General features: G+C 38.3%; 1 protein-coding gene across 1 annotated transcript in view; it reads left to right on the top strand.

Annotated features, from left to right (window-relative positions):
- The window catches only part of ENPEP (glutamyl aminopeptidase), a 117912-nt gene extending 97659 nt beyond the window's left edge, over positions 1-20253 (top strand). The window contains exons 18-20 of the mRNA XM_058294092.2: positions 2296-2436; positions 17975-18053; positions 19481-20253. Coding sequence (XP_058150075.1) covers positions 2296-2436; positions 17975-18053; positions 19481-19624 — 364 coding nt within the window. The 3' untranslated portion in view covers positions 19625-20253. The remainder of the gene's footprint in view (positions 1-2295; positions 2437-17974; positions 18054-19480) is intronic.
- The last annotated feature ends 1130 nt before the right edge of the window (positions 20254-21383 follow it).

The raw sequence follows: 21383 nt of genomic DNA, 5'->3' as shown, positions 1-21383 counted from the left end.
CTTTGGGACATATATTTAACAAGTACAGCATTAATTTGAGGTTCAAATAAAAGGGGCAGAAGAGCCATGTGAAGGGAAATTATAAATGAGTCTTACTCTTGTTACTCTGGGGAGCACATATTCCAAAGTAAGGCCAACTGACAGGGTGCCTAATTCCTGGAATTCTCTGCCCTTCCTATAGTGTCTAGACGTCTCTGGAACCCTCAGGAGCCCCACTGTTTCAGGCACTGTTTACTGTGGCAACCCATGAGATCCTGCTGAGACATGCATAAGTGTAACCTCTGGAATGACCTCCCAACTCTTTTGAAATCTTTTAGTCATAAAAACATATTTGTACTTAATATTTCCTCCTTTTGGTCAAGGTGTTTTTCCAGATGCATCACTAGTCAAGGGTAAAAATTCCTTGGTGCCAGGAAAGCTCATCCCCAGAAGTTATATCCTATGTCAGAGGGAAGGTATTGTGTTTATATGCTGAGTTTGGTTTAGATAGAGGCCACATTTGCGCAACAAGGAGGTCTTCGAGAGGTAACTCTTAGATAATATATAATACTAGGCTGAGTTTCAGTTTCACAAGAAAAGATTCATAAGTACAACCATCAGTATCATGGGTGCTGCCCATGTACATGAGAGAGTCTTGCTGCTCTGTTAGAGAATGAAACAGGACTTCCCAGGGTGGGAATTCAATATTCTTTCAGTTATGGTGTGTGTCTCCACCCACAAAGACAATGCCCCATGACCACTTGAACGTATTTATATGCAGTAGAGGCATGTCCCTAGTGTACCTCTCCCTATACATCCCCCCATCACCGACACCCCACACCAGTGATCCTCCCCTGCCATAGTTGTGACCCTTCTGCAATCTAAAACCTCCCCCAAGACAAAGCCAAAAAATAAACAAATAAAAATAATAAAATAGTAATAATAAATAAAAGTAAAATACAAAAATAAAAAACAAAAGTAAAAATTAAAAATTAGTCACATACAAAATTTTTTTCAGTGTGTCTTCCATCTCCATAAGATCTGTTATCTTTTATGTACAGTGGCAGTTTCTTCTGTATGTTCCCGCCCAGTGTCATTTTAAAGCTTCAAAGGAGCTTTAAGTTACAGAAAAGTCACATAGACAATATAAGGGATTCCCATATACCCAACCCCTCACCCGCTCCTGCTCACCCTATTACTAACATTTTACATGTGGATGGTACATTTGTTACAGTTGATGTGCAAATATTGAAGCATTGCTACTAAGCATGGTCAGTGGTTTGTATTATGGTTTATATTTTACACTGTACACTTTTATAGGTTTTGATAAAATTTAAAATGACCTATATCTCTTACTGCAAGATCATATAGAACAATTCCAATACCCTAAAAATGCCCTGTGTTCCATGTATTCTACTCCTCCTTCCCCCTTCTCCTCGGAACCTATGATAACGACTAAGTTTCAATTTTTGAAGAATAAGGTTAGTAGTTACATGTAATAATATTGAAGGTTTGACATATTGGTCTCTTTTCTTTTATTCGGCACAGCCTATGTTCTTGAGAGATTTTTGCCCCTCTAATTGAGAACATAGCAGGACTCCCCAGGATAGGAGTTTAATATTTGTTTTTTGGGTTTCCACCCACTGAGATAACACACTCTGACAAGATGAACACTTCTGGATGATGATGGACAACATCCATCCCTGGAAGCAGAGAGTGTCTATACCTGCAAGCAAGAGAATTCCATCCACTTGCCCATGGGATCTAAGCTCCCTCCCAGTCCTGAGCACAGTGGACATCACCACCCCAAAATCCTTAAGACTGAGGAATGAACAAACACACGGGTGGAATGCAACTATGGACTAAAGTAGACTTATTATTATTCTAGCAATGGAGGAACTTGTATCATTGATATAAAGGCAGTGGCCACCAGAGGTTCTGAGGAGAGGGAGAGGGAAGAATAGGTGCAACATAGGATCATTTTTTGAACATTGAAATTGATCTGCATGACATTGCAATGACAGATACAGGCCATTATACATTCTGTCAAAAACTATAAAATTGTGTGGGGCTAAATTATAATGTAAGCTATATTCCATGGTTAGTAGCAATGCTTCAATATGTGCTCATCAATTGTAACAAATGTACCACACTAATGAAAGATGTTGTTATAATGGAAAGTGTGGGAGGGGAAGGAAGAGGGATATATGGGAATCTCCTATATTTTTGATGTAACATTTATGTAATCTAAAGCATCTTTAAATTTTTTAAAAAATTAAATCATTTTGAATTGTTTTTCTATTTAACTTTCCTTAGGTATCTGGATTTGCTCAAGGACACAACCGTTATTAAAACTCAGGATGTGTTTACAGTCATCCGATATATCTCCTATAACAGCTATGGGAAGAACATGGCCTGGAATTGGATACAGCTCAACTGGGAATATCTAGTCAACAGGTGGGATGACGACATAATGGTTTGTTGTTTTCTTTGTTTGATACCATGTACAGATTTTCCTTATTCTCTTGGATATATTTTCTCTGACATCAACAAGATATCTGAAATGGCATATTATCAAACATAAAAGATCATCTTAGTTTTATTCAAGGGAAGCAATGTATTAGTAAATATTAGGCACATATTTCCCATTTTAAAACTGGGAAATACAGTACCCTTTTAAGCACTATTCAAGATACCTGAAGTTTAATTTTCTGGTCAGGGGAGATGGAAGTTATCACCTACATGTGAGCTCTTTAAGATATAGGCCTCTATTTTGAACCCAGGTCCAGGAATTCTAATTTAGTTTTCATGAAATCTGGAATTAATTGTCCACAAATGATCTACAGGATTCTGAGATCTGGAGAGATAACTAAATTGCATTATTTTCAGTTTGGTTCAAGGTTTATATAATCCTGCCCGTCATGCCAGCACCTAGCACAATTACAGGCACATACTTAGTTCTCAGTTAAGATTTCATGAAAACTGTTACCTGTGAAAAGGTAATAGTAAAACTTATATAAATAATCTTCTGTTTTTCATATTTAAATGACCATTCCTTTATTGTTTATTAAACAGAGTGTTTCTCAAGGCCTAGTTAAATACTTATATTGTGGAATATTTCAAATAATGCCACTTTCATTTTTAGAAATTAGTTAATCTTTTTTACCTGTTAAAAATTAAGTAGAAAAAATTAGGTCTTACTTTGTCATAAAGGTCATAAACATCTGGACTTAAAATTGTCTACTAGACCTAATAAACTGATTTTTTCCTTAGAAAGATAAATTGACAAATTGTTCCCAAAACCAAAGCTCAAGGCTTTTTTTTTCCTTTGTAATCAGTATATTAAGGAGACATTCATACATTTCAAGAGTTGCTTAAATTCTGATACCCAGATTTAAGCATGTGAACAATATGATGACTTCTAAACATACAATTAGCTATTCATCATAATTTGCCAGACTACCAACATTAAATTACAGTTACTTTGGAGCATAAGTTAAATGGCTTAAAGTGAGCCTAAGGAACCTACCTTCCTATTTCATATGCGCAAACTTCTCCATGTAAATTTCTCTTCACCTTAACTTCTAAGTTACCCAGCTTCTGCAATCAGTACTTGAGGCTTTTCATGGTCCATAGAGAAGGGGTGAAAAAAAAAGGTAACCAGGACTTAGCAGTGTATGTAGATGGCACAGAAGGGAATGCAACTGTCAAAGTGCATGCCCCTCAAGATGCAGTATATTATGATAAACCCAACTCAAGACTTTTAATATTTCTTCATAGTCTAATGATCCAATTCTCACGAGGTATTTCAAATGGTCACAAACACAAAATAGTATTATAACCACATGTCTGACACAAAAACAGCCAATATTATTTATGGTTGGTTTGACTGAGTAGAATTTCCGCTTAAAAATTGGATAAGACAAATTAAACAGAAACGAGCCAAGCTTCATACAAATATTTCCAAATATCTAGTCACCTTAAAATAAATAGGCTGTTTTTTAATAAAGCTTTTGTTTTGTGATCATCTTGACAACTTGTGATTGCACATTAATGTTCTTGCCAGTTTGAGGTTTTACCACAAAGTCCCAAAGACACTTCACAAAGTATTCTTTGCTTTTGTTTCCTTCACTAAATTCTTAGATAAAACTGTGATAGCAGGGTGTGATAAAGTTAGATTTTAGTTTATGACTGTAGATAAAAAGTTAAGTCAATGGGACATGCCTGAAACAATTTAAACACTATCTCATAAACAAAATAATTTAATAAGTACTTGAAAGTTTTGTGTGCATCAAAATCATTTCTTTTGGACATCATAAAAATACTTACATAAATATTAAGTCCAAAAATATGATTTCATAGAGTTATTTTTAAAATATTTATATATAATTAAATCCTTATTTCCACTTTAAAAGTAGCCAATAATAAAATTATAGTTTCCCTTATTTTCTACATTTTATATGACATTGGTATCTTGGGAAAAAAAGCATATTTTATTCTTACATGTCTAGTAATTATTCAAGTAGTTGCACACTTTCTTCAATCTACTAATTGCTAGTTCCCAAATATGTCCTTTAATTTTTAGTCACTAAGAGCAAAAATAGAGGAGAAATATAGAAATTATAGAAGGTCACTGACAAAAATTGTTTTATTATCTGCAATTAGCAGACTTTCTTTGTATTTATATAACACTGTCATAGCAATTTAGTGTGATTTCCTTTAAAATTCCAATTTTTTACTTATAAAAAATATATGCTTTATGATAAATGTTGATAAGCAAAAATAAGATTCCACCACTTAAAAATAAATCTGTTGTCATGTTACTGTTTTTCCTTGAGTCATTGTTCTAAAGCTGTTTACTTATTTATTCACAGAAAGAGTAGCATATACATATGATTTTATAACTGACATTTTTCACATAATACTATATTATGACTATCTTTTCAAGACTTTAATTATGCTTTCTCAATGCTATTTTTAATGGCTATGTAGTATTTTAATGTATAACTGTATCTTAGTTTATTTAATCAATCCCTAACTGCTGGACATTAGAATTGCTTCCAACTTTCCACGGCTATAATAATGTATTGATGAACAAAATCTTTGAAACTAAATTTCTTTGTTCTTCTTGAATACCCATAAAAATTTCTTGAGGGTACAATCCTAGAAGTAATATGCTGGGTTAAAGATACATTCATTTTTAGGATTTTTGGTTAACATGGCAAAATTACCATCCAGAAAATTTTTACTAGTAACTCTGCATATTTTTCCAACCAGTACCAATGTTCAGTGTTGTGATTTTAAAATATCTTTGCTAATTAAATAGATGAAAGAGATCTCATGTTAACTTATCACTCTCATCCAAAAAAATACTATAGGCTAGGCATTATTCTTGGATTTGGGGATACAGTAATGAAGAGAAACAGACTTGGTTCTCTCTCCACATGGACTTTAAAGACTAGTGACCAAGACCAATACTAAATAAAGAATCACACTAATACATGTATACTTAGAACTGTAGCAATTGCCAGTAGAAGAAATTCAAGGTATGCTGAAAGTATATAAAGGGGAGACTGACCAGGTCAAGAGGAGTTAGAAGAAAGGACTGATGATGCTTGAGCTGGGTTCTGAAGGAAGGGCAGACGTTAGTTAGAAGTTAATTAGATAAATGAGAGGGTAAGAATTACTGTCTGAAGAACTGCTATGGAAAAAGAGGGAGGTAAGAACTGATCCTTGCAGTCATTATGAGATGTGGGCTTTTGATCTAAGGGCTTTGATGTAAGAGCTAAGTCAGTAAAGCGTTTTAAGTAAGAAAGTGAAATGATCAGTTTTATTTTTAATAGAAAGCTCTGGTGGTAAACTGAAGCACAGACTTGGATGAGGGCCGGATTGCAATTAGGGAAAGCAGTGAGAGAGCTATGTAGTCCCATCAAAAGGTGGTAGTGGAATGGACTATGGATGTAGTGGTGGAGATGAAGAGTTAAGAATAATAACATTCAGAACTTGGTGGTAGATTAGAAATGAGGGAGGAAAGTGAGAGTGACAAATATAATGCCTAGCTTTTTAGAAAAGATAAAGTTTGCAGAGGGAGAACCATGAGTTCAGTTTGAAATATATGTTTCCTATGAGTCTCTTTTAAGACATGGAAGTGGAGACTGTATCAAGGACGTTATGGTCCCTTGTTAAATGCTATTTAAAATTTGAGTAAACTGAAGACTGAAAAAAATGTCCATTATGTTTGTTGGCATTAAAGCCATTGGTAACTCTAGAAAGAGTTTTTCAGCAAAGTAATGTGGTCAGAATTCAAAATGAAGCAAATTGACAAACGAATCAGTGAGTGAGGCAGTAGAACCAAGAAATGTAGAGAAATATCTTGAGAAATTTGACAGAACAGGGAGGCAAGAAAAAAGATATAAAGAGACAGATGTCTGTTCAAAGTAGACAGCCCCCCCTTTTTTATATGAAAAATATTTTAAATACTTATCATATCTAAAAGCTGATGAGAAAGAGCCAATGGAGAATGAGAGATTTACTATATGAGAAAAAAACATATTTTTTTAAAGTAAGGGTTTTAAAGTAAAGTAGGGAGAATAGTGATAGGAGAAAGGTGTATATGTTTGTGTTTTTTTTTTATTGACTTTGTAATAATATTACATTAAAAATATATATGTGAGGTCCCATTCAACCCCACCCCCCCACCCCCCCCCTCCCCCCCTTACAACACTCGTTCCCATCATCATGACACATCCATTGGATTTGGTAAGTACATCTTTGGGCACCTCTGCACCTCATAGACAATGGTTCACATCATGGCCCATACTCTCCTCCATTCCATCAAGTGGGCCCTGTGAGGATTTACAATGTCCGGTGATTACCTCTGAAGCACCATCCAGGGCAGCTCCATGTCCCAAAGACGCCTCCACCTCTCATCTCTTCCTGCCTTTCCCCATACCCATCGTCCACCATGTCCACTTTTCCCAATCCAATACCACCTCTTCTATGTGGACATTGGATTGGTTGTGTCCATTGCACCTCTATGTCAAGAGGAGGCTCAGATTCCACATGGATGCTGGATGCAATCCTCCCATTTTCAGTTGTAATCACTCTAGGCTCCATGGTGTGGTGGTTGTCCTTCTTCAACTCCATCTTAGCTGAGTGTGGTAAGTCCAATAGATCAGATTGTAGGTGCTGGAGTCTGTTGAGGCTCAGGACCTGGCTATCACATTGTCAGTCCAGAGATTCAAATCCCCTAAATATATCTTAAACCCCAACATTAACTGCACCTCCAGCACATTAGCATGAAAGTCTTATGAAGGGAGATCCCATCTGAGTCCAGATTCATCACACATAAACACCATTTCCAAAGAGGGGCCATCTGCCTTGGTAGTTAACCCCATCGGCCATGACCATAACTCCCATGGGTCTCTTTAGCCCTCAAAGGAACCAATATCTGGGGGTTGTATCTGCTTTATCTGTCTCTCTGACTCTGCTCAGTTGTGCATGAGGGCAATCCTTCTGCCAGCCTCCAGACTCTTTTTTAGAAACTCGTAGCCATATAAACTCATTTCTCCTTTCCATTTCCCCCTTACTTTAGGTCAAACAGCATTTTAAAGTCATGGTATTTTATGTAGACATGGATATTCTGCTGATCCGCATTGAACCTTCCGTATAAGGTCATTTTCCAGTTGCATCATCAGTTGGTAGTTGATAGTGGTCCCTCGTTGCCAGGGAGGCTCATCCCCAGGTGTCATGTCCCACGCTGGGGGGAAGGCATTGCATTTACATTCTGAGTTTGGCTTCGAGACTGGCCACATTTGAGTAACATGAAGGCTGACAGGAGGAAATTCCCAGGCACAATGTTGCTCTAGGCCTTGTTCTTATTTTAGGTTTATCAGCTCACAAGCATAGTCATTAGCATCAGAGGCTCACTGTTGAACCCTCACTCCCTCCCGGTCCCCGCCACTGTACCTGGGAGACTGTCGCTGCTCCCCTAGGGACCACGACAGAGCACCACTGGCCAGGAACCCAGTACCCCCCCTGCTGTGGTTTTTAATTGTTGCCACTATGAGTGTATCCAAACATTACCATGCACCCTGGACATATGTTCTGTACAGCTCCCTGTCAGCCATATATCACCTGTCATTGGTATCCCATACCAGTATCCCTCCATTGCCATTGTTGAAACACTCTGTGATCCAGAACTCCCTGAAATTTGAAGCCCAATATAATGTCATGGTCCCTTACTAGGGAATGGCATATAGCAATGGGTTTAAAGGATAGATAAAGAACTTGGATAAACTTAGATAAAGAACTTAGATAAAGAATGTTGACTTGAAAAAATTCCACATCCTATCTTTTTCTTTTCTTTTTTTTTTTTTCCCCCCCCTAATTATTCAGCTTTTCTTCACAGGAGTCCTAGACCACAGCAATGTATATATATAATATACAGCACTCCCACACATCCACCAGAAAACCTTTTCCCTTCCACAGTGATACTCTTACGCCCTATTCATATCATATTTACTTAAAGTGATGTACAGAGTCTGAGACATTAGCTTTCTAACAAGGTGACATCTGTGCTTACATTATGGTGCATACTTTAGGATACACAGTTCTTTACATTTTTAGTTATCCTATGTTTTACATTATGGTTTACATTATCAGTCTGTCATCTCCTATATGTTATGGTGTAATATTACATGATTTATATCCATCCTTGTGTACTCTCAAGAAACTCCTCTCTTACCCCCCATTTACTTTGGTTCCACACATTTAACGTCCATTTTCCCTTCCACCTTGGTTCCCACAGTGACAGCCAACCTCCGTTTCCTGAGGAGCCACTTCCAGAGATAGATGGAATAGTGTTCAGGGCCTAACTTGCTCAACTACCCCAATGCCCTGGGAGCCACCCTTTCTCTCGAGGGATACAGTTCCCTCTATTTGATGGCATTAGTCCTCCCCAGGATGTGGGTCCACCCCCACTCTCACTACTTGGGTTTCTACCCCATGGTGTCACCCACTCTGGCAGAATGAGCATTTAGACATTCCCCAGGAGCCCGTCCTGCATCAGACCCTCCCCTCCGAGCATTATAAACAGGTAACCCTCTTTATTATATTTTGATATGATTTTCTCGGCATTTTACTCTCCACCAACACCTGACCCTCTCCTGTGTTCGTATGCTCCCCCTCCCTCCCCCCACTTTTGGGCAACGTTACCCATCCGTCCCTCCCCAACCACCCTCAAACCCGCAAAGCCCAAACCAAAGGCAACCCCTTGCCCCCCTTTTATCTCTTCTTTGTGTTCATACTTACCACCATCTCGTCTTAAATTCCACCCCTGCAGACATCGGCTCATATCCTTCCTCCACCCTCCGATTTCCTGTAAGCCTATCATTCAGTCTCTTGCTATCTAGGGCAGTTTGTTTATTTCATATCATTGAGGTCATGTAGTATTTGTCCTTCAATGTCTGGGTTGCTTCACTCAACATAAGGTTCTCAAGATTCATCCATGTTATCACATGTGTTTGTAGTGTGTTTGTTCTTACAGCCGAGTAGTATTCCATTGTGTGTATATACCACATTTTATTGATCCACTCATCTGTTGATGGGCATTTGGGTTGATTCCAACTTTTGGCAATAGTGAACAATGCTGCTATGAACATTGGTGTACATATATCGGTTTGTGTCCTTGTTTTCAGTTCTGCTGGGTATATACCCAGCAGTGGTATTGCTGGGTCATATGGCAAATCTATGGCTAGTTTTTTGGGAAACCGCCATACTGTCCTCCAGAATGGTTGGATCCTTCCACATTCCCACCAGCAGTGGATGAGTGTTCCCCTTCCTTCACATCCTCTCCAGCACTTGTATTCTTCTGTTTTTTTCATAGCTGCCAATCTTATGGGTGTAAGATGGTATCTCATTGTAGTTTTGATTTGCATTTCCCTGATAGCTAGAGATTTGGAACATTTTTTCATGTGCTTTCTTGCCATTTGTATTTCTTCTTCGGAGAAGTGTCTATTTAAGTCTTTTTCCCATTTTTTAAATGGGTTGTTTATCTTTTTATTTTCAAGATATAGGAGTTCTTTATATATGCAAGTTATAAGTTTCTTATCAGATATATGATTGCCAAATATTTTCTCCCACTGTGTGGGCTCCCTTTTTACTTTCTTGACAAACTCCTTTGAGGTGCAGAAGGCTTTAATTTTGAGGAAGTCCCATTTATCTATTAGTTCTTTTGCTGCTCGTGCTTTTGGTGAGATATTCATAAATCCATTTCCTATTACAAGGTCCTGTAGATGTTTCCCTACACTGCTTTCTAAGGTTTTTATGGTCTTGGCTCTTATATTTAGGTCTTTGATCCATCTTGAGTTGATCTTTGTATAAGGTGTGAGATGGTAATCCTCTTTCATTCTTCTACATATGGCTATCCAGTTCTCCAGACACCATTTGTTGAATAGGCCACTCTCTCCCAGTTGAGAGGGTTTGGTGGCTTTATCGAATATTATGTGGTTGTATATGTGAGGTTCTATATCAGAGCTTTCAATTCGATTCCATTGGTCTATGTGTCTCTCCTTATGCCAATACCATGCTGTTTTCACCACCGGAGCTTTATAGTATGTTTTGAAGTCAGGTAGTGTGATTCCTCCAATTTCGTTTTTCTTTTTCAGTATGTCTTTGGCTATTCGGGGTCTCTTTCCTTTCCAAATAAATTTCATAGTTAGTTTTTCTAGTTCCTTAAAGAAGGCTGCGTTGATTTTTATTGGGATTCCATTGGATGTGTAGATCAGTTTTGGTAGGATAGACATCTTAATAATGTTCAGTCTTCCTATCCATGAACAAGGAATAGTCTTCCATTTATTTAGGTCTTCTTTGATTTCCTTGAACAATCTTGTATAGTTCTCGGTGTATAAGTTCTTTACCTCTTTAGTTAAATTTATTCCTAAGTATTTGATTTTTTTATTTACTATTGTGAATGGTATTTGTTTCTTGATTTCCTCCTGATCTTGCTCATTATTGGTGTACAGAAATGCTACTGATTTTTGCGCATTGATCTTATAACCTGCGACTTTACTAAACTCATTTATGAGTTCTAGAATCTTCGTTGTAGATCTCTCAGGGTTTTCTATGTATAGGATCATGTCATCTGCAAATAATGAAATTTTGACTTCTTCCTTTCCAATTTGAATGCCTTTTATTTCTGGTTCTTGCCTCAGTGCTCGAGCAAGTACTTCTAAGACAATGTTAAATAGGAGCGGAGACAGTGGGCATCCTTGTCTTGTTCCTGAGTTTAGAGGGAAGGAGTCTAGGATTTCTCCATTGTAAACAATATTGGCTTTAGGTTTTTCATATATACTCTTTATCATGTTCAAAAAATTCCCTTGTATTCCAATCTTTTGGAGTGTTTTTATCAAGAAAGGGTGCTGTATTTTGTCAAATGCTTTTTCTGCATCAATAGATATAATCCTGTGATTTTTTTCCTTCAATCTGTTTATATGGTGTATTACGTTGATTGATTTTCTTATGTTGAACCATCCTTGCATACCTGGGATGAATCCCACTTGGTCGTGGTGTATAATACGTTTAATGTGTTGTTGAATACGATTAGCAAGTATTTTGTTAAGTATTTTTGTGTCTAGGTTCATTAGAGAAATTGGTCTGTAATTTTCCTTTCTTGTGATGTCTTTGTTTGGCTTTGGTACTAGGGTAATGTTGGCATCATAGAAGGAGTTGGGTAATGTTCTTTCTGTTTCGATGGTTTGGAATAGTTTCAGCAGGATTGGTGTCAGTTCTTTCCGGAATGTTTTGTAGAATTCACCTGTGAAGCCATCTGGCCCTGGGCTCTTCTTAGTTGGGAGATTTTTAATAACTGATTCTATCTCTCTGCTTGTGACTGGTTTGTTAAGATCATCAATTTCTTCTTTTGTCAATATGGGCTGCTTATGTGTTTCTAGGAATTTGTCCATTTCCTCTAGATTGTCATTTTTGTTGGAATATAGTTTTTCAAAATATCCTCTTATGATAGTCTTTATTTCTGTGGGGTCAGTGGTGATATCGCCTTTCTCATTTCTTATTTTGTGTATTTGCATCTTCTCTCTTTTTTTCTTTGTTAGTGTTGCTAAAGGTTTGTCAATTTTGTTAATCTTCTCAAAAAACCAGCTCTTGGTCTTGTTTATCTGTTCAAGTGCTTTCTTATTTTCTATTTCATTTAGTTCTGCTCTTATCTTTGTTATTTCCTTCCTTCTTCTTCCTGTTGGGTTACTTTGTTGTTGTTTTTCTAATTCCTTCAAATGTGCAGTTAGTTCTTCAATTTTTGCTCTTTCTTCTTTTCTGATATATGAATTTATGGCTATAAACTTCCCTCTCAGTACTGCTTTTGCTGCATCCCATAAATTTTGGTATGTTGTGTTATCATTATCATTTGTTTCAAGGTAGTCTTTGATTTCTTTTGAGATTTCCTCTTTGACCCACTGTTTTTCTAAGAGTGTGCTGTTTAATTTCCAAATCGTGGTGTGAAATCTGGGCTTCTGTCCCTTGCAAATCTCCAGCTTGACTCCACTGTGGTCAGAGATAATGTTTTGTATGATTTCAATCTTTCTGAATTCGTTCAGCCTTTCTTTGTGGCCTAGCATATGATCTATCTTGGAGAATGATCCATGTGCGCTTGAGAAAAATGTATATCCTGCTGTGTTTGGGTGTAGCGATCTATATATGTCTATTAGATCGAGCTCCTCTAATATACTATTCAGATGTTTTGTTTCTTTGGTGATTCTCTTTTGAGATGTTCTGTCCAGAGTTGATAGTGGTGTATTAAAATCCCCCACTATAATTGTAGATGTATCTATTCTTTCACTTAGTTTTTCCAGCGTTTGCCTGACGTATTTAGAGGCACCCTTGTTAGGGGCATAGATATTTATGATTGTTCGATCTTCTTGACAGATTTTCCCTTTCACTAAAATGTAGTATCCTTCTTTGTCTCTCACAATTGTTTCACATTTAAAGTCTATTTTGTCTGATATTACTATAGCTACTCCTGCCTTTTTTTGGTTATTGTTAGCTTGTATGATTGTTTTCCAGCCATTCACTTTCAATCTCCATGCGTCTCTGGGTCTAAGATGTGTCTCTTGTAGACAGCATATGGATGGGTCATATTTCCTTATCCAATGTCCCAGTCTGAATCTTTTGATAGGTGAGTTTAATCCGTTGACATTCAGTGTTATTACTATCAAGGAATTATTTGTGTTAGCCATATTTTGATTGGATTTGTGTTTGTCATATTTTGTTTGTATATTTTTTTTTGTCTTTTTTTTTGTTGTTGTTGGTCTTATACTCTCCTCCAACTTTGCCTTTCCTGTTTTTTCCTTTCTTCCTGCAGAACTCCCTTTAGAATTTCTTGAAGGGGAGGTTTCTTGTTGGTATACTCTTTCAGTTTCTGTTTGTCTGCGAATATTTTGAATTCTCCATCATGTTTGAATGCTAGTTTAGCTGGATAGAGTATTCTTGGTTGGAAATTTTTTTCCTTTAGTACCTTGACTATATCATACCACTGTCTTCTTGCCTCCATGGTTTCAGAAGAGAAATCAGCACTTGATCTAATTGAGCTTCCCTTGTATGTGATGGTTTTCTTTTCTCTTGCTGCTTTTAGGATTTTCTCTTTGTCTTGAGCATTGGATAATTTGACAAGTATATGTCTTGGGGTGGGCCTGTTGGGGTTTATGACTTGTGGAGTGCGCTGTGCTTCTTGGATATGTACATCTGTCTCTTTCAGTAGATTTGGGAAGTTTTCAGCCATTATTTCCTGCAACACTCCTTCTGACCCCTTTCCCTTCTCTTCACCTTCTGGAATTCCTATAATACGTATGTTTGAGCGTTTTGCATTGTCATTCAGGTCCCTAAATCCTAATTGGATTTTTTCTATCTTCTTATTGACCACTTCTACTATCTGTTTGATTTCTGATGTACTGTCTTCCACATCACTAATTCTCTGCTCTGTCTCTTCTAGTCTGCTGATATTTGCTGCAAGTGTATTTTTGATTTCTTGAACTGTGGTGTTCATTCCCATCATATCTGTTATGTTTTTGCGTATGTCTGCAATTTCCCCTCCAAGTGATGTCTTCATGTTGTTAACCTCTTTCATTACTGCATCAAATTTGTCGGTGATAAATGTTCTGAGATCTTTCATTGCTTGTGCCAAGTTTTGCTCCCCTTCGTGATTATTGGTTTGTTGATTGGATTCAGCCATGTTTTCCTGATTATTGGTTTGGTTTGTAGATTTTTGTTGCTTTCTGGTCATCTCTTTATTTTGACGAATTTAATCAGTTCCTTAGCTTCTTTGTCTGCTCTTGGAGGTTAATTAGTTGTTATTTTTGCATAGGTGTTATATCTTCTCTTTGTCACTTTTTTCTTCTTATTCTAGTTACTTGTTGGTTAAGTTCACTTTAGAGGAAAGTATTAGTGTTGGGGAAAGGCAATTGTGTAAGCAAGGGAAAAATGTAAAGTAGTATTGGTGATGTATGTTAACAAAGCAAGAATATGAGATCTGGGAGGATGGAGGTTAGATTCATGTAGATTGTATAGAGTTATAGCTGTAGGTAGAGTACCTTTTATGAAGTAGATGACTGAATATGGGAGGAATATGGTATAAACTACAAAGCTATTGTTTTCATGAGAGAGGGAAAAAGAAAAGAAAGGTAATAGTTTCAAGAGTGGATAACAGACAGAAAACAAAACAAAGGTATTAGAAATTAAGAGTTAGACACTTTGTGGATCAAAGAACGGGAGGTGGGGGGTGGAATATAGGAGAGACAGTAGATGATAGTGGATATCAAGATGCAGGGGAAGGGGGATAGTGTAGGTAGCCTAAATCAGTTCACACAGAAATGAGGCAGTGGAGGATGGGAAAACCCAGCAAATGTGAGGTGTTCCCTGTAGCACCTATTGTATACTTGAATTAAAATAAAATAAGTGGAAGATGAGGGACAAGAGGGAAAGAGAAAACCGAGAAAAAAAAACTAATTATAATAAAGAAAAAAAGAAAGACAAGAAGAAAGGAAGAAAGAAAAAGAGGATGGGCAAACGGTGGGGAATGGATAGGGGGAAGAGAGATACAGGTATACACGTGTCACAATTGCAACACTATCTAAAACAACAACTTCCCCCCGCTTTGCCCTAAAACCCCCCGTCTGTCTGCCCAAATGGGTCTGCAAGCACCTCCCTTCCCACAAACCCCCAATAGGCCGCCCAGGGCCCACGAACTCCCCAGTACTGCAGATGCTCAAAAAAAAAAAAAAATTAAATAAAATAAATTAAAAAAAAAAAAAAACAAAGAACAGAAACCCCTCCGCAGGCCCGGCTCCACCCGCCGCTGCCTGCCGCCGAGGCCTGGACCGGTTCTGCCCGGCTCCTTACGCCGCCGCAGCCTGGCCTGGCTCTGCCCGGCTCCGTTCGCTACAGCGGCCCAGCCGGCTCCCGCGTCCACCTCCCGCCGCCGCGGCCTGGACCGGCCCCGCCCGGCTCCGTACGCCGCCGCGGCCTGGCCTGGCTACGCCCGGCTCCGCTCGCTACAGCGGCCCGGCCCGGCTCCGGCGTCCGCCGCCCGCCGCCGCGGCCTGAACCGGCCCCGCCCAGCTCTGCACGCAGCCGCGGCCCGGCTCGGCCCGGCTCGGCCCTGCCCGGCCCCGCTCACCGCAGGCACAGCCTGGCCCGGCTCTGGCGTCCGCCGCTGCGGCCCGGCCTGGCTCAGCCCCACCGAGCGGGGCTAGATGCCTCGTCTCCGCCTACCCAAGGAGGGAATCCTCTACAGGTAGCTGGGATCTCCGTGTATATTTCACAGACGGATCCTCTCTGTTACCTTCCCTCCAAATCGATGTCCAGACACCTCCGGACCAGCAAAAATCCCGAAACAATCCGGTCCCAAAGAGTCTCCAACGCTGCCCAGCCGATTCCCTGCAGAAGACCCTAACAGGGATGTTCACTCAGCCGCCATCTTGCCCCCTCTGTTTGTGTTTATAAGCTAAAGGATGTAGGCATTGTTATGAATTTTCTCTGTGAAGGAGAAGTCAAGGTCATCTTTGGAGGGAAGGAGAGAGGAGAGTGACTGGAGGTTGGAAAAGAGTGAAAAGGTTTGAAAAAGGCAATTGAAAGAGCAAGAGTATAAGTTGACCAGGGTAATGTAGGAGGATTATTAGTGTGGAGGGACAATTTAAGATTGTTGTGCATGAATTTATAGCAAAACACTATGGAGAAAGTGGAGTAAACACTCTTGATAAACCTTGGTGACCTGGTGTAAACCACAGAAAATGGGCTGGCTGTTCATTTCATCCAAAGCTAGGGTTTTGCTAAACACAAAGTTTTAAAATTCAAGGAGGTTTAGGGTTTAGACATCCCCCTCCCCTCAGAACCTTTGATAACCATTATCTTTATATTTATGCAACAAGTTCTTCTGTTACTATTAAAAATAACAAGTCCACTTTGGTCCACGTTTGCATTCTTCCCTTATATTTGTTCATTCCTCAATCTTAAGGATTTGGGGATGGTGATACCCACACTGCTTCAGATTGAGAGGGGGCTTAGATCTCATGGGGCAGATGGAAGGGACTGTTTTGCTTGCAGTTGTAGATACACTTTGTTTATTTGGGATAGGAATTGCCCATCATCATTATTTCATTACTTTTTCTGGGTGAGTCCAATGAACTGCAGAGTAGATTTGGCACCAACTCTGCTGAGATTCAGGGCTCAATTGACAAGTGAACAGACCAAAGTTTTAAGTCTCTGGGACTTACATTTAATGGGTGTAGTGCTAATTATAAGTTCAAAATAAAATGGGTAGAAGAATCATGTGTAGGGAAATTATAAATGAACCTGTTTTAGTGGGGAAATAGGTTATCACATATTCCAAGATAAGTCTCACTAATGGGGTGCTGATTTCCTGGGGTTGTCTGCCCTGCCTGTAGTGTCCAGGTGTCTCTAGAACCCTCAGGAGCACCCCTGTTTAAGGCTTTGCTTACTGTGGCAATGAGTGATATCCATCAAGGGACTAAGTTTTATACAAAAAAAAATTGTGGTTGTTTTTCTTGCACACATTAGTTAAGATAGGATTTTTTTCCATATCCCAACCATTTCTGTTATGGTCTTTAGGGAAGCTTCTGATTCTTGCTCTTAAAGAGTGAAATTGTAAAAGGGACAGGACAGAATATCATTTCTAGAAATTCTGTTTCAGCCAGTCTAATATAGATCATAACTCCAGGCATGCAATTAACTAATAAAGGTTTTGAAATCAGAAAAAAATAGCCTATATTCAAACTTCAGGAAGATATATAGTATGTAAGCTAGGATAAAGGCTAAGCTGCAGTAACAGAAACTCAGAAATGCAGACACTTAAAAACATAGGTAATTTCTCACTTATTCATTGAACAATGCAGTCCAAGTTTTAGGGTGGCTGTGCCCATGAGACAATTCAGCATGGAGATTCTGTCCCTCTTGTAGTTTACCCATCTCCTCGAACACCATCCTATCTGTTTGATTACAGCTGGATCAGTGGTACTTTCATGTTCCAGTTTGGGGAAGGAGAAGGGAAGAAGAAGTCTAAGGCAAACAATTACCCTTTATTTGAAGTGAAGAGGCAGAAGTTGCACATACTATTTCTGTTCATGTTGTATTTGATAAGATTTGGGTCACATATTTATACCTAGTGTGAGGGAGACTGAGAAATGTAGTGTGCAGGGAAAAAAAGAGAACAGACCTGGGAACACAGCTAGCAGTCTACTCCACCTGGAAGAGTGGTGTGAATCTGTCTGAAAAAGAGTACAGAATTAACTAAGGATTTCTCCTGACAAAAATTATTTTAAAGTGTAAAATAATGTCATTTCTTGTGTTTTGCCTACTTTAAAATTAATTTTTAAAAAACACATAAAATCAAAAAGAAATGTCTGCATCTAGAGAAAATATTTAAAGTTCTCAGCACTTATACTCCCTCTTACTCCACTAAATTTCTCTTCAGATATACTCTCAATGACAGAAACCTTGGTCGAATTGTCACAATAGCAGAACCTTTCAACACTGAACTACAACTCTGGCAGGTATGATGATAAATTCCTCTATATTCCTTGTCCAGGAAGAAACCAAATTAAACTTTTCCTCCCAAACAGAAATGGTATTTTTTAAAATTTCTCTCCCCTTCTCCTCCCACCTCCCTCCCTCCGCCCCGCCCCCCCCCCCCCCCCCGGTTGTCTGCTCTCTGTGTCCATTTGCTGTGTGTTCTTCTGTGACTGCTTCTATCCTTATCAGTGGCACTGGGAATCTGTGTTTCTTTTTGTTGCATCATCCTGCTGCGTCAGCTCTCCGTGTGTGCGGCACCATTCTTGGGCACTTTCTTGCGCGCTGGGCGGCTCTCCTTACGGGATGCACTCCTTGCGCGTGGGGCTCCCCTACACGGGGGACACCCCTGTGTGGCAGGGCACTGCACATGGGCCAGCTCCACATGGGTCAAGGAGGCCCGGGGTTTGAACCGTGGATCTCCCTTGTGGTAGGTGGATGCCCTATCCATTGGGCCAAGTCCACTTCCCCAGAAATGGTATTTTGTCCATTCAAATCAGAGAAGAAATGAAAAAGAAAAAATACTTGTATTTAATGCATGCATTTTTCTTCTAAACTTGAAAAAAATCCAATAACCAAGAAAAAATAAAAAGAGTTTACAAGCTGAGAAAGGTGAGTCCTTGGAGGCGTAAGAAGGTTACATGAGACGTTCAGTTTACCAAAGTAAAAAGCAAATGTTTCCCTTTCCTGGTAAATGTGAATCTGGAATTGGCTGGTCAAGATTCTATTCCATTCAGAACTCATAGTTTTGGAATTTCAATACTAAACTAAATTGTTTAGGTTTCAAATATCTCAATTCCTAGGGGGGAAAATGTCCATTCAAGTTGGACAAGAAGAGATTGTATGAATTTTAAATTATGATGCTTCTGTATGTTGAGAAACAAAATAATTCTTGTTTTTGTAAATAGCAGATAATATCATGGTTGAGTTTGGGGGGAAGTTTTTAGAGGGAAGTAGGAGGATAAAACCAACTTAGATTTTTTTTATGAGTCCTTAGTAAATGAACTGAAAGTATATTAAAATACTACATACTCCTGGAAATGTTATGCAGAACCATCAATCCAGAAACCAGAATTTGCAGGGAAATCTTTGGTAAATACACAGAACATACAGAAGCCAGCAGAAGGAGAAATGGACATATAGACTCTGGGATGCTACTCTCCACTCCCAACCTGTCAGAGCCTTTTTTGGCTTGATATTCTGCCAGGAGTCCAAAAGCCATGGGTAATGATTGCCAGTCTGAAAGATGGGCTCAGTCTGAAGGAGGGACCAAGAGGTGTATCTCAAGGCTGTAAAATGATACTGAATTTCCAGGTAGGAAGGAAACAAATCCAGATTGTAACTGAAATTCTTAAAGAACAAATTTGTCTAAAAATGACTTTTCTTTCCTATTTCTTTTTTCCCTCCCTAGATTGAGAGCTTTTTTGCAAAATATCCAGAAGCTGGAGCTGGAGAAAAACCTAGGAAGCAGGTGCTGGAAACAGTGAAAAACAATATTGAGTGGCTAAGGCAAAATAGAAACGCCATAAGAGAATGGTTTTTAAATTTACCTTAGAATAGTTAATGTGTTCAAATACCATATTTCAATTTTGTGAATCTATTGTTTATGCTATTAAGCATTTGGTGGCATGATTTATAAGCACAATGGAAAGAGTCATAAACAGATACTTCTTTTCAATTGTTCCTCTTTGTTTATGAAGGAAGATACTAATAGAGTATTCAGTATACTCAGGGATTTCATCTAAGTGTACTTCATAGGAGATTCTTTACCAACTGAAGAGAATCTAATAGTCATTTTAATGTCTTTAAATGTCATTCCTTGTATCTTAACTCTGTGAAAATAGAGCACTTTGTTCTTAGCTTTACATTTTTAGTACCAAAGAAACTTCACTTAATCTTCTTTCTTGATTGATTTTTTAGATTTAAATAACACTACTTGAGGGACCAGTATTACAATCTTAATCTTTATTCTATTATTCAGAATTATACAGACCTTATATTATTTTATTCACATACATCTTACTACTTTAAATTGTACTAAAGTAGCTTGGTCTTAAAATTTACTTAATTCATGCTTGGCATGAATTAGCCAAATCATGGCTGACTGTTGCCTTTGCTCTTATAAAATCAACAAGAGAACTCTCTTCTCCTTTTTAAAATAAATCTGAATTACCTTGAAAAAAATATTGTTTTATTGCATCATTTTATTTTTGAATAAAAATATCTGCAACATTCTCCAAAAAATTTAACGTGTCTCAAATATGATTCAAGAAACCCAGCCTTTTTCATGCTTGATGCTCACTCATCTTGCTCCATTCCCTATAAAGCTCCTTCAAATATCCTATGAAATTGTAGGGAGCATAGTACTTAACTCTGCTTCATGGACTTTAGAAGAAAATGGTTAAATAATTGGAAAGTGGTCAGGAAAGAGAAAAGGCTGATTATTCCATAAAACTAAATGGAATTAGAATTTGGCTTTGACCTCACCTAGAAATCTGAGTGTGAAATGGGGAAACCCTTGGACGCCTTCAGCATGACTCTGCATATCTGAGGCTATAGCTTCTTATAGATAACAAGTTTTAGGTATAAACCCTTAGATCCAAATCCATACAGAACAGCAGTTATCAAATATATGTGCATGACTTGATTAAAGATATCAATTTCAAAGAAGTTGGTGACAAGAATATATTTAATATGGCACTTGATGCCTAATAGATCCACAATGTAATTCCAATAGGTAGAAAAAATAGTAAATTACTGTGTTCCAGTCTGCGATACCTAGAGAATTCAAACGCATTTGGAACCTTCAGAGGTATAAGGTAATTTAGGGTTGGCTTGGTGAGAACTGAAGCTCAAGGGAACAACCAAAATTAGCTGTGACTTTGTTCACACAATAACAGCCTTATGCCCTATGAAACTCTGAATCCTTCCCTATTGTTGTTTCTTAATTATTAATATCACTTCTCAAGCCACCGAGCTACACTTGAAAATTCAGACGTAGGTTATATACACACAATTTTTAGACAAAAAAAATTAAAGTATTATTTTCAATTATTTCAAAAGAAAAAACACAGTAGCACCATAAATTATCAGGAAAACTCTCCTCTCCTCATGGGGATTAACAACCTAACTTCAAACTTTGACCATAATAATCATAACCAGTACTAGGAGTTTGTGTATTGTTTCAAATAGGTAAGTAAGGAAGGAGGATGATTAATCCTTCTGCTTTAGGTAATAAATGCATTATTTTAAAGAAAAATGTAAGTTTGAGGGAGATGGTAAATGAAAATAGTCTACTATTCACCAAAAAGTCG

The sequence above is a fragment of the Dasypus novemcinctus genome, chromosome 1 (assembly GCF_030445035.2).
Source record: "Dasypus novemcinctus isolate mDasNov1 chromosome 1, mDasNov1.1.hap2, whole genome shotgun sequence".
Lineage (NCBI taxonomy): Eukaryota > Metazoa > Chordata > Mammalia > Cingulata > Dasypodidae > Dasypus > Dasypus novemcinctus.
The sequence above is the reverse complement of the archived record's forward strand: the minus strand, read 5'-3'. Positions and strand labels throughout refer to the sequence as shown.